General features: G+C 38.6%; 1 protein-coding gene across 1 annotated transcript; it reads left to right on the top strand.

The window, feature by feature from the left end:
- The first annotated feature begins 6,409 nt into the window (after positions 1-6,409).
- On the top strand, positions 6,410-9,953 carry mrpl33 (mitochondrial ribosomal protein L33). The gene is made up of 4 exons (XM_010776427.1): positions 6,410-6,558; positions 6,968-6,986; positions 7,103-7,209; positions 9,140-9,953. The coding sequence occupies exons 1-4, from the start codon at positions 6,537-6,539 to the stop codon at positions 9,187-9,189; spliced, it is 198 nt and encodes a 65-aa protein (XP_010774729.1). The 5' UTR covers positions 6,410-6,536; the 3' UTR covers positions 9,190-9,953.
- The last annotated feature ends 206 nt before the right edge of the window (positions 9,954-10,159 follow it).

The following is a 10,159-nucleotide window of genomic DNA, read 5'->3' on the forward strand; positions in this document are numbered from 1 at the left end:
CCCCCATTATTAGCCTCACTTTCCCTCATCTCCTCTTCTCCACCCCTTATGTTTCTCTCTGCATAAACCCATCTAACAGCCATTACCATCACCCTCTCCTTCCTTGCTCCCCATTCATCCCCAATTGTTTTACTTCCCTTCGTCAGTCCTTCTCTCAGGCTTCCACTGACTGTTGTTCAAATGTCTCCCCTCCCTAACAGCCCCTCCATCTCTGCCTCCATCTCTGGTGCGCACAGAGCGGATGGCGGCGGCCCACTCAGTCCTCTCAGGGAGCAGAAGGTTTGTCCACTCCCACTCAGGCTTTGCGTCATGGAACACAGAGAAATAGAGACAGAGCAGGGTGAACAGATGGGAGGAGGACACACTGGCTGCCTGTTTTATAACATTACTCCTAACAACGCTGTGGTCATCAGTATGACTATGTAAAGAGGCATGCTTTTGTAGACTCATCAAGCGGGGCTATATTTAGGAATGGGCTGAAAATAGAGGAGTAGGAACTTACAGCGTTGGTGTGAAAAGACAAATGTGTCAGTTTTTTGGAAAAAGGTTCATTCAATATCCTGAAAATATAAATACTATAGGTGCTTTATTATAACCTTATTACAGAAAACAACATGGCTTATTTCACGCATGCATGGATTTTTTCCTTATTGACTAAGCTCACAGACCTGTTGCCTATCCAGAAATCCACTCTAAGTGCTTCAACCATCACAAGATTGGTGTAACCATAGCAACCCTGATGCACATTGGGGCGTGACATCACAACTGACACAATCATTCCCATTTACGCAAGTGGAAAGACAATTACAATTCAGGCCATTCTGCTATTTTTATTTATCTTCTAATGACTTTAAACACGCATTGCATTCGTTTCTGCTTGCACATGATGATGACAGAAACAACCCTAAAAATGCCGCAGAGAATCACGGTATCACAGCATGTTAACATCCAAATACTGTTTACTGGATTTACACAAGAACAAAACAGAAATTAGATTTCTGTCGGAGTGTAAACAAGAGATTAGATCGCCTCATTTCAAGACGATCAGAAACTGGGTCACACTGAAAGCAGAAATCCACCCTGGAAGAGAATTCCAAACGGTCTTGGACGGCAGGATTTAGACGTTCAGACAAGTTGCTTCAAAAGAAATCAGAGACCAGAGTGTGATGTGATCAAGCAGCATTTTCTGGAACTGCCTCACTGATAATGAATTAGATACAGTATGTGAGGACACACTGACTGTACCCAGTGTTTTGTGGGTAAGTGAGAATGCCTTTTGGTTCAGTGCCGCAATGCAAGTAAAGATGTGGGTGTCAAAATGTTATAAAATATCCTTAAAGTCCACAGAATCTACCACCTACAACTGGTGCAGATACACAGCTTTATTTCAGCATCATGAGAGCTGCTGAATTGACTGTATGACAACCTGAACAATAATAATGTAAATATAAAAACAATCCATTAAGACATATAGTTGAAAAAACTCTCAAACATACATTGTGGAAGTCACTGCCACTAACCAAAAACTGATGATAACTGATTTAGGCCAGCCAACATTGGTCCAACATTACATGTTTTCCCCCATTTTGGTCCCCATTATTTTTCTAAACATCAATGAATTCAGGTGTTTAGAGCAGGTTGCTAATAAAGCCAATGGCCAGTGATTACAAGTTATTTAATCAATTTGTTTGTTGGTGCGGTACATTTTCAACTGGTGAACATTTATTCAGCTAACTGTCACATCTGATTACTTCTACGAACTCTCAGTTATGAAGTTGGCAATATACCCTTCAAGTTATCTCTGCTCTAACCAAGTTTAATCAATCTAGGATTTGGTCACACCTTATCAACCATCCAAAACTGGTCCAATGTTGTACATCATGTTCCATTATTTGTGTTATTTTCTTGCTTAAAAAAGAAAAAAAGAAGGCCAGTTAATGCAGATACTAGATACTAGTACCCTCTTCAAGACGCCTCTTCAAGATCTCGGTCTGATAATGGATTTTCTTTATTTAACCAAGCAGCTAACCAATGGGACTTCATAATGACGAAAAAATAATACCTAATGGATAAGGCGTCTGACTTCGGATCAGGAGATTTAAGGTTTGAGTCCCTTCGTGGTCTTTAGAGACAAGGTGGAGCACTGTGGTCAGTGTCAGTCATGGTTAGATTCTGGGCTCAATTTTGCCTAATGTTTAAATCATGAGACTTCATATTATTTTTAAGTAAGGTATTCTTGCCTTGCTTTAAAGGTCAAACCAGATTAGATGGTGAAGATACAGACATAGTTAAGGGGACAAAGGGGTCCAAAAGAGACCAAAACATTATTACTTGTTTTGATTTGTTCCTTCATTTTGTATAATAAATAGATGATTAGGCATGGTGCTGACGCAGGCTGGGGAGTTGTGAACCATTGTGTGATTATGACTCTGATTCTGTGTCTGTGAGTCATTGTGTCACCTACAGCGATCGGGTTGTCAGGTCAAAATGAACACTAAACAGTTGTTGTGACAGCTAATAATATAATAAGAATTGGTCTGTGTGTTTGTGTGTACTTGCTGTGCTGTGAAGCTGTGCACCGGATGCTTTAACATTTTAATAATGATCAAATTGTTGAAATCAATATGAGGAAACTTCAGTAATCTGATTGTTAATTCATTTCCTATTTCCTTTTTAACTGAGCAACAATGAGTCACTTTGTAAAATGAACTGTATTTAGATTTCACAATAAACCCTCTAACATCTGTCTTTTGTCTTCAGCGGAAAAGGTTAAATTCTGCTTTTATTCCAGGGACAAATGTACGGTGGCCGACAGGTGCAAACATGGCACAACGGCCCATAACACTTCCATTAGGAGAAATGCACTGCAATTTAAAAAGAATGCAAAAAATATAATAATGTGTCAAAAAACATGCAAATAAATAAACATATTTACCAACATGACAACACATGCGCAGCATTTAGAAAACATTCTCCAACTTCACGAAGGGGGTTTCCTAAAAGCAAAAACAAAATAACACTGCAAATACAAAACGGTGAATATAAAAAAACGCTACTTTGTGCATCACTAAAAAGTGAAGCACAGGTGAAGGTGTAGTTTTACAGAATGAAACGTATTAGTTATTAAGCTTACTTCTTAATCTATAAACATGATATAATAATTAGTGCTCTTTCAGTTGCTTCCTTGGTGATAAAATGCCAGAATCCAGCCTCTGAACCATCCCTGTTCACCTATTGTATCACTTTGCGTTTCAACCTGAGCTCAAGTGTCAAAAATAGAATTGAGCACTTAAGTGATAAAGAAGCTGGGGAATAATAGATTGTAAATGAAAAGAAAGAGCATGTAGTGTGAGCATAAGTGCGATAAAGTGGGAGATGGAAAGAGTAGCTAACGTCCGGAGTGGCTGAGAGTGCTGAGTGGGCGGGGTGGTGCTGGTGGAGGAGGAAAAGAGCTGAAGCTAGTGGTCTCAGCCTCCTTCTCAGAATTATCCCTTAGTGACGCAAGCTCCTCCACTCACATCCTGACAGCTGCTCCCTGCCTGGTTACAGCGCTCCTCGGGCCCGTCCAATAACATTCAGGCTCATTTCCGCTTTAGTGCATGGTTTCCCCCACTGGGTTTACCAATAAGGCTCAATTTAGACTCATTAGTACATGTTCACTTACCTTTTTTGTTTCAAGCTAATCTATGCTCTAGTGGGACCCCGGTGCCGCGCACTCACTGGGTGTCCTTTCTATTTTTGATGAAGAGATACTGTGAGGGATTTAAAAAAGTCCATTATTCCTACTCCACTTGTCTCAGACATTGTTTATTCCTCAGTGACGTAATAAAGACTGAATACACCATAAGTACACCGGATGCTTGAAACACAGCTGAATGGTCTTCAGTGTTTTTATGTTGGATCTATTACCTTTAGAAGTAATGCAGCAATACAGTAATGGCATAATTTTGTTTGTTTTAAGACATTGGAAAGGTCTGTATGGATAGTGAAAACGGACGATTAAACTGTAAAACAATGATGTGAATGATAATATTACACAAGAGATGTAATGCAAATTAAAATATGATAATATACAGACTGAAAGATCACAATGAGGTCATGCTCTCACAAATGCTTCTCGGAAATAAATATTAGGAGGTATAACGACATGAAGAGGAGTTTACGTCCTGTTACTGCATATTACACATTTTTAACTGACATTATAAAGTAAAATAAATAAGCTATTGGAGGTTATATCGAAGTATGCAAAAAGGGGAAAACGTCATGGAAGTGGACTGAGTTGTTAGCGATGTCACTTGTATATTCTGAACATACCCTTTTATGATATGGCTATAGATTCATACCAACTGCACCACAATTCATTTCGGTATATATATATATATATATGTATGTGTGCATGGATGGATGGATGGATGGATCTATAAATCAATGCATCAATTTGATCTCTTGTTTGATATGTGATATTGCAGGAATGCTTTCTTGTTAATTCAGTACCTGACGCAATGACAATAAAGGATTTATATTCTATTCTATTATTGAAATGTCTGTCCATGACACAAAAGGCTATTAAGTTACTAGTTTCTGAGGAGTTAAGGGGACTTCCAATGGGACATTATTGGTATCTGTCCCATTCTTCTGCCTGAGCTCTATGATGGGAAATTAAAAGGATTTGACTAGGTTCTGGGACCTTCCAAAGAGTACCTATCTTTTCATTTTTGAACAGATCCATGGGGACTGAATAGCTTCCCTGACGCCATGAGACAGAATGACCTATGATGGCTTTGATAAATGTGTTTTTCACAGGACTTAATCTAAATGTGGGAAGTGTGCAGTGAAATGAGAAGAAGCTAAGTAATCTGAAAAACTGAAGGAAATGATAATGTTTTTCTTGGAAGTAACAAAGTCGCCAAAAAAGAAAGAAAGAGTATTACATGACCACATCTTTATTGTCCAATCCTATCTCGGTCATACATTCTTAACAGATGCCCATTTGCTCTCATGGCAACCACCAATGTCTTACTGCAACATAACATTGTTTAGGCCGTTGGTAGGATAAAAATGGAGACACTCCAACTCTTTGTACAAAACAAAAAAAAAACCTTCCTCCTCCACTCTCAATTATTATAGTAGTCTTCTGAATGCTCTCAGCAAAGACCTTACCTGTAATATTAAATAAAAAACAGCCAATGACAAGGAAAATGGGAAAGCAAACAATATGTGCTGGTCTTATTCTCGAGATGATCAGAAAGCATAGACCAGTTCAATTTCCTTTCAAATGCAAAAATGTATTCAATTCAAACCTACAGCGGTAATATGCATACTCTCATGTGGAAGATAGTCTTAATGCTATGGGGAAAAAGAGAACCATTTTATTTCATTCTTAATGTGACTTAATGTTCATAGAAAAATTCATAGAAGTACATGTACATCAATATGAGGCAAGTGATACATCCTCAATAATAATAATAATAATAATAATGATAATAATAATAATAATATGTTACATTTATAAAGCGCTTTTCCTGGTGCTCAAAGCGCTTACAAGCAAGAAAAACAAAAAAAAGTAAAAAAGTGCTAAGCTAGGTGGAATAAGGGCGAGGGGTTAGTTGATTAGGAGTTGAAGGCAAGAGTGAAAAGGTGAGTTTTGAGAGATTGTTTGAATGATGTGAGAGTGTTGGCAGATCTGACGTGGCTGGGGAGGGAGTTCCAGAGTGAGGGGGGGCTGCAGCGAAGACCCTGTCACCCCAGGTCCGGATCTTTGTCCTGATGGGCTGCAGTAGGTTAGCTTCAGCAGACCTGAGGCGACGGGTGGGGGTGTGTCGTTGGATGAGGCCACAGAGGTAGGGGGGGCAAGGTTGTTGAGGTGTTTGATGGGGAGCCAGTGGAGGTCATGGAGGATAGGGGTGATGTGGTCAGAGTTTTGGGTGGAGGTGAGCAAGCGGGCAGCTTAGTTTTGGACATATTGAAGTTTTTTTAGTATGAATGCAGGTGATCCAAAAAGTATGCTGTTGCAGTAATCCAGTCGGGATGTTATAAACTAAAGGCATGGATCAGAGTTCATAGAAGGCTCTTTTCAAAAGGTATGCAGTTATAACTGTATTAATTCAAACTAATAGCCAAAGGGGTCTCATTCAATGATTTTCAGGCATCATCAATGTTCCGTAAATATTCCCCGTTTTTCTTCTATACAATGGAATCCTAATTAGATTTTTTGGGGGGTTTTCAATTTGTAAAATTATAAAAGTGAGTATGCTTTGTCCACATCAATAGTGTTTGATAAAATAAACTAATAATATGAAAATCAAATCAAACATAATCATCAAAAGGGTATGCTCTTCTCAGATTCACATCATAAATAATTTAGATAGATAGACTATAACAAAGGTCAGTGAATGTAATTCTGTAAACTGTAATGCGCCTTTAAGGGAACTCGGAAGTGCTTGTTAAAACCGGAACTACAGACTTCCCAATGTGACTTACCTTGAAAACACTGTTATGATTTAATGCTGTCAGTCTAGTGGTATAAAGCCTACGAAATGTTTCTAACAGCCGCAAATTGTGAGTATTTAAATGAATGACGTTGCGTGGATGCGTATGCAGTGCTATCCCAAACGTAGCTGAATGAACCAGTCAGTTTAGTAACCCTAATGCTAGCTAAAGTTAGCTGCTAGCTACCTCTCAATGTTAGTCAACACCAGCTATCGTGTTTCTTTTACTTTGCTTCTGCTGACTTGGGTTTAACTGTTGTATTGACGCTTTTAACCTTAAGGGTTTTGAGTTATAATTGTTGTTACTTTTATTATTGTGTTATGTAGCAGCGGTTAACTTGAGTTATATAAGAAGCTAACCATCTGTAAGCTAGTGTACTTGAACGGTAGCTAAATACATTCATACATACTATTGCTCTTGTTTACTCTATTGCTCTGACTGATTTAATAAATATCCTTTGTTCTTTTTCATTTCCCAGTGGCCAAGGCTAAATCAAAGTAAGTGGGAGCTATTTGAATTGTCAAACTAGTAAATTCAGTGTTATATCCTTAGGTTTAGTAAGGAAATGCCCTGTACTTGCAGAGATAAGTTTACACATGTTGTTTCCCATCAGGACCGTCTTGGTGCAGATGATGAGCGCTGCAGGGACAGGCTTCTTCTTCAACACAAAGAGGGGCCGTCTCAAGGACAAAATGGTGATGCGCAAACATGATCCATTTGGTAAGATATGCAGATGTTACATGCACACTGAACACCTTTTTATTAAGCCTTAGTCACAGCCATTCAAAACTGCTGCTTGGACTTTTAGTAATGCAACATAAGCACCTGTAGCAGGAGGTTAATCAATTCCAGGTCATATCAAATAAAGTATTGGGATACATTTTGTGAGAACCCCTCTTGGTTTTAATTTGGCAGACAGTGGTGGATTTGTGGAAGAAAACTGAAACATGCTTTGGAAATGCCTGCAGGCTCTGGGGTTATTTAAAAGCAGTGTTAAATTGTTGCATGTTCATTACTTACATGGTGTAGTACATGTTTGGTGGGGAGACCATTTGTTCAAACTAATCTCCTTACTATTTGCTAGCACACCTGTATAGAAAGGATTTACAGAGTCAGGCTACAGACTGTTTTCGTAGGGATCATTATATATGTGTGGCAAGGAGACAATAACCGAGGAAGCCAATGATCTCTGTCTTTTTTTTTTTAGAGTCTTGAGCACGCCTTTTCTCCACAGCGACGAAAATGCGCACTCACATGTGAAAACGATGTTTGCAAACCGAGCCCCTGCATGAGTTCTGGGGGGATCCTCCCCCAAAAGATTGTTCCTTTCTTTTGACATAATAAATAAAGCAAAACGACAACATTTACCTCAGACAAACCGGCCAAAATAACAAGCATGTGTTTGGGTCATTTTAGAGTCAGTAGAGTAAGGAGGAATTATTTTTTTAGTTTACATTGTCTTTTTTTTTTTTTTTTTTAAAGTGCCTTTGCCCTGCTGCTGTACAGCGGGAGCAATGTTCTGCACATCTTGACACTAAACCAGTGTTCTTGTTTATTACATCTCTTTGTGTACGCTATTTTCAGAACATATATAAGTTATACTTTTAAAAAGTGGTGTGGAAAAAATTGGTCCCCAGCGTCCCCATCGCAGATGCAGTTCAAATATCATGATGAGCTGTAATGTATTATAAACAATAACCTGATATATATGGGGTTCATTATTAGAATCCATTAAATTGTTGATAACAATTGCAGTAAATTGTTGATTTACAAAAAGGGGCCAGGACAGTTTGCTTTCTAAATCTAATTGTATTGTGCACTAAAACAAACCCATCCACATCCATTCTCTGTATTATGATGTATTCCTTGTAATTTTATGTCATCTCATTGTGTAACTTCAATAATTCTCGCCTTGAAATTCTTCAAAGTTTGTACATTTTAAATAAAAATGTCAAGGTCTTGAGATTTCTGAATAGACATGGGTCATTAAAAGTGTAAGAATTTTATATATTTTTTTATATACTTCTTTTTACCTACAAAGCTTTTAATAGTCTGGCACCATCGTACCTAAAATACATTTTAATCCACTATTGCCCTAGAACATCACGCTGCCAGGGTAGGTCTGTTAGTGGGGCCCAGAGTCCTCAAACCAGATCAGGAGTCAGTGCGTTCACCCACCAAGCCCTTTCTCTGGAACCAACTTCCTCAGAGAGACAGACGGGGTGTTTCTCAATGTCGAGTAAAGCTGCTCCAGAGCCACTATTTGAGGCATACTACGTCATCGAGTGCCGCCGAAGGACTGTTCCAATGTCCAGCATACTTGGATATTTTGTTCTAATTTAAATTTGTATTGGACACACTATCTTGTCTTTTAATTGTGCTGTAATTGTATTGTTTACAATGTGGTTGTTTGTTTTTAATCTGTTAAACCCACTGAGATAATCATGTTTTTTGATATTGGGCTATAGAAATAAACTTTGATTTGGCAGGAATACAGAATATTTTCTTACTTTACGGTAGTTTTTCCACACATTGAAGCTTCTCTCTTTTAAATTATTTTAAGCTTCTCTAAATCCTGGTAGTTCTGCATTTTATTTTTAAAATGGCATGAGAACTCTAACCTTATTTTTTCTTCTTTATGTCTTCGCAGTGAACAAGCACGTGCTATTCTTCGAGAAGAGGAAGATCAAATCGATTTAATAAGCAGCCAAAAATAAATGGACAACATGATCCTGCTCGATTTAAACTGACTTTTTTTGTATTGACATGGATTACACAAAGTTTTTCCTCAGTCCACATTTCTGTTCCGCTGGATCTCGTGTGAACAGAGGGTCTCCTATGGGATCTGTCAAAAGGCCTCCAACCCACTGCACCAGTGACGCAAGCCTGGCTGAAAATCTTCAAGAAGGAACTACAACTCGTGTGTAAAAGTGATGCCATTAATCTGGGCTATGCAGTATCATTGATAACAGTTCAATAAGGTTTTTAGGACCTTTACATGTAAGCCAAGTACCTGAATCCAGCTGTTTGTTAAATATTAACTATTTGGAAAAATTAAATACATTTAATCAACTTTGTGTAGTACAAGCTATGTGTTAAGATGTTAATCAATTATTAAACTGTTAACAACTATTGAGATTCTCTTTTGTAAGTAGACTTACCAACGTCACACATGCACTTTTGAAAGTAAAATGAATCGGCTTTATATAAAACATTTGTTTCCAAACAGGTCCATTTCAGACTTGTTACATTATCACTGGTGTTTACTGGCTGCTCTCAAAACAGTTCAGCTGGCAGGTGCTTTTTCAAGGGGTACGATGTCTGCGTGCCAACAGTCTGCACGCTCACTCCTGCCACCTGATTGGCTCTGCACGCCATCTCCTCCAGAGGCATTGTGGGATAATGGGCCATGTAAAATGCCAGCGCTCCAATAAAGCTGTCTCCAGCACCCTGTGAAGAAACAATATTACGAGTTTGCTTTATTAAATTCCACCTGCGGTTCAAACCGTCCCACTGTGTAACTACAGCTGCGCTCCTCTCAGCAGAATCATAAAATCTTGAGTAGGCTGCAATGAGTGATGAACAATAACAAACAGACGACCTGTGTGATAGTATGATCCATCTTTACTGTCGTACCACCCCAGACTGTATTGAAATGCTATTTAAATCA

The sequence above is a fragment of the Notothenia coriiceps genome, unplaced genomic scaffold (genome assembly GCF_000735185.1).
Source record: "Notothenia coriiceps isolate Sejong01 unplaced genomic scaffold, NC01 NC01_scaffold00017000, whole genome shotgun sequence".
In the NCBI taxonomy this organism is placed as follows: domain Eukaryota; kingdom Metazoa; phylum Chordata; class Actinopteri; order Perciformes; family Nototheniidae; genus Notothenia; species Notothenia coriiceps.

Bases quoted from the DNA above. Each gene is read 5' to 3' on its own strand.
- mrpl33 (XM_010776427.1), top strand. From the start codon at position 6,537: ATGTTTCTAACAGCCGCAAATT. The intron at 7,210-9,139 runs GTAAGATATGCA...ATGTCTTCGCAG, and splicing joins GCGCAAACATGATCCATTTG to TGAACAAGCACGTGCTATTC.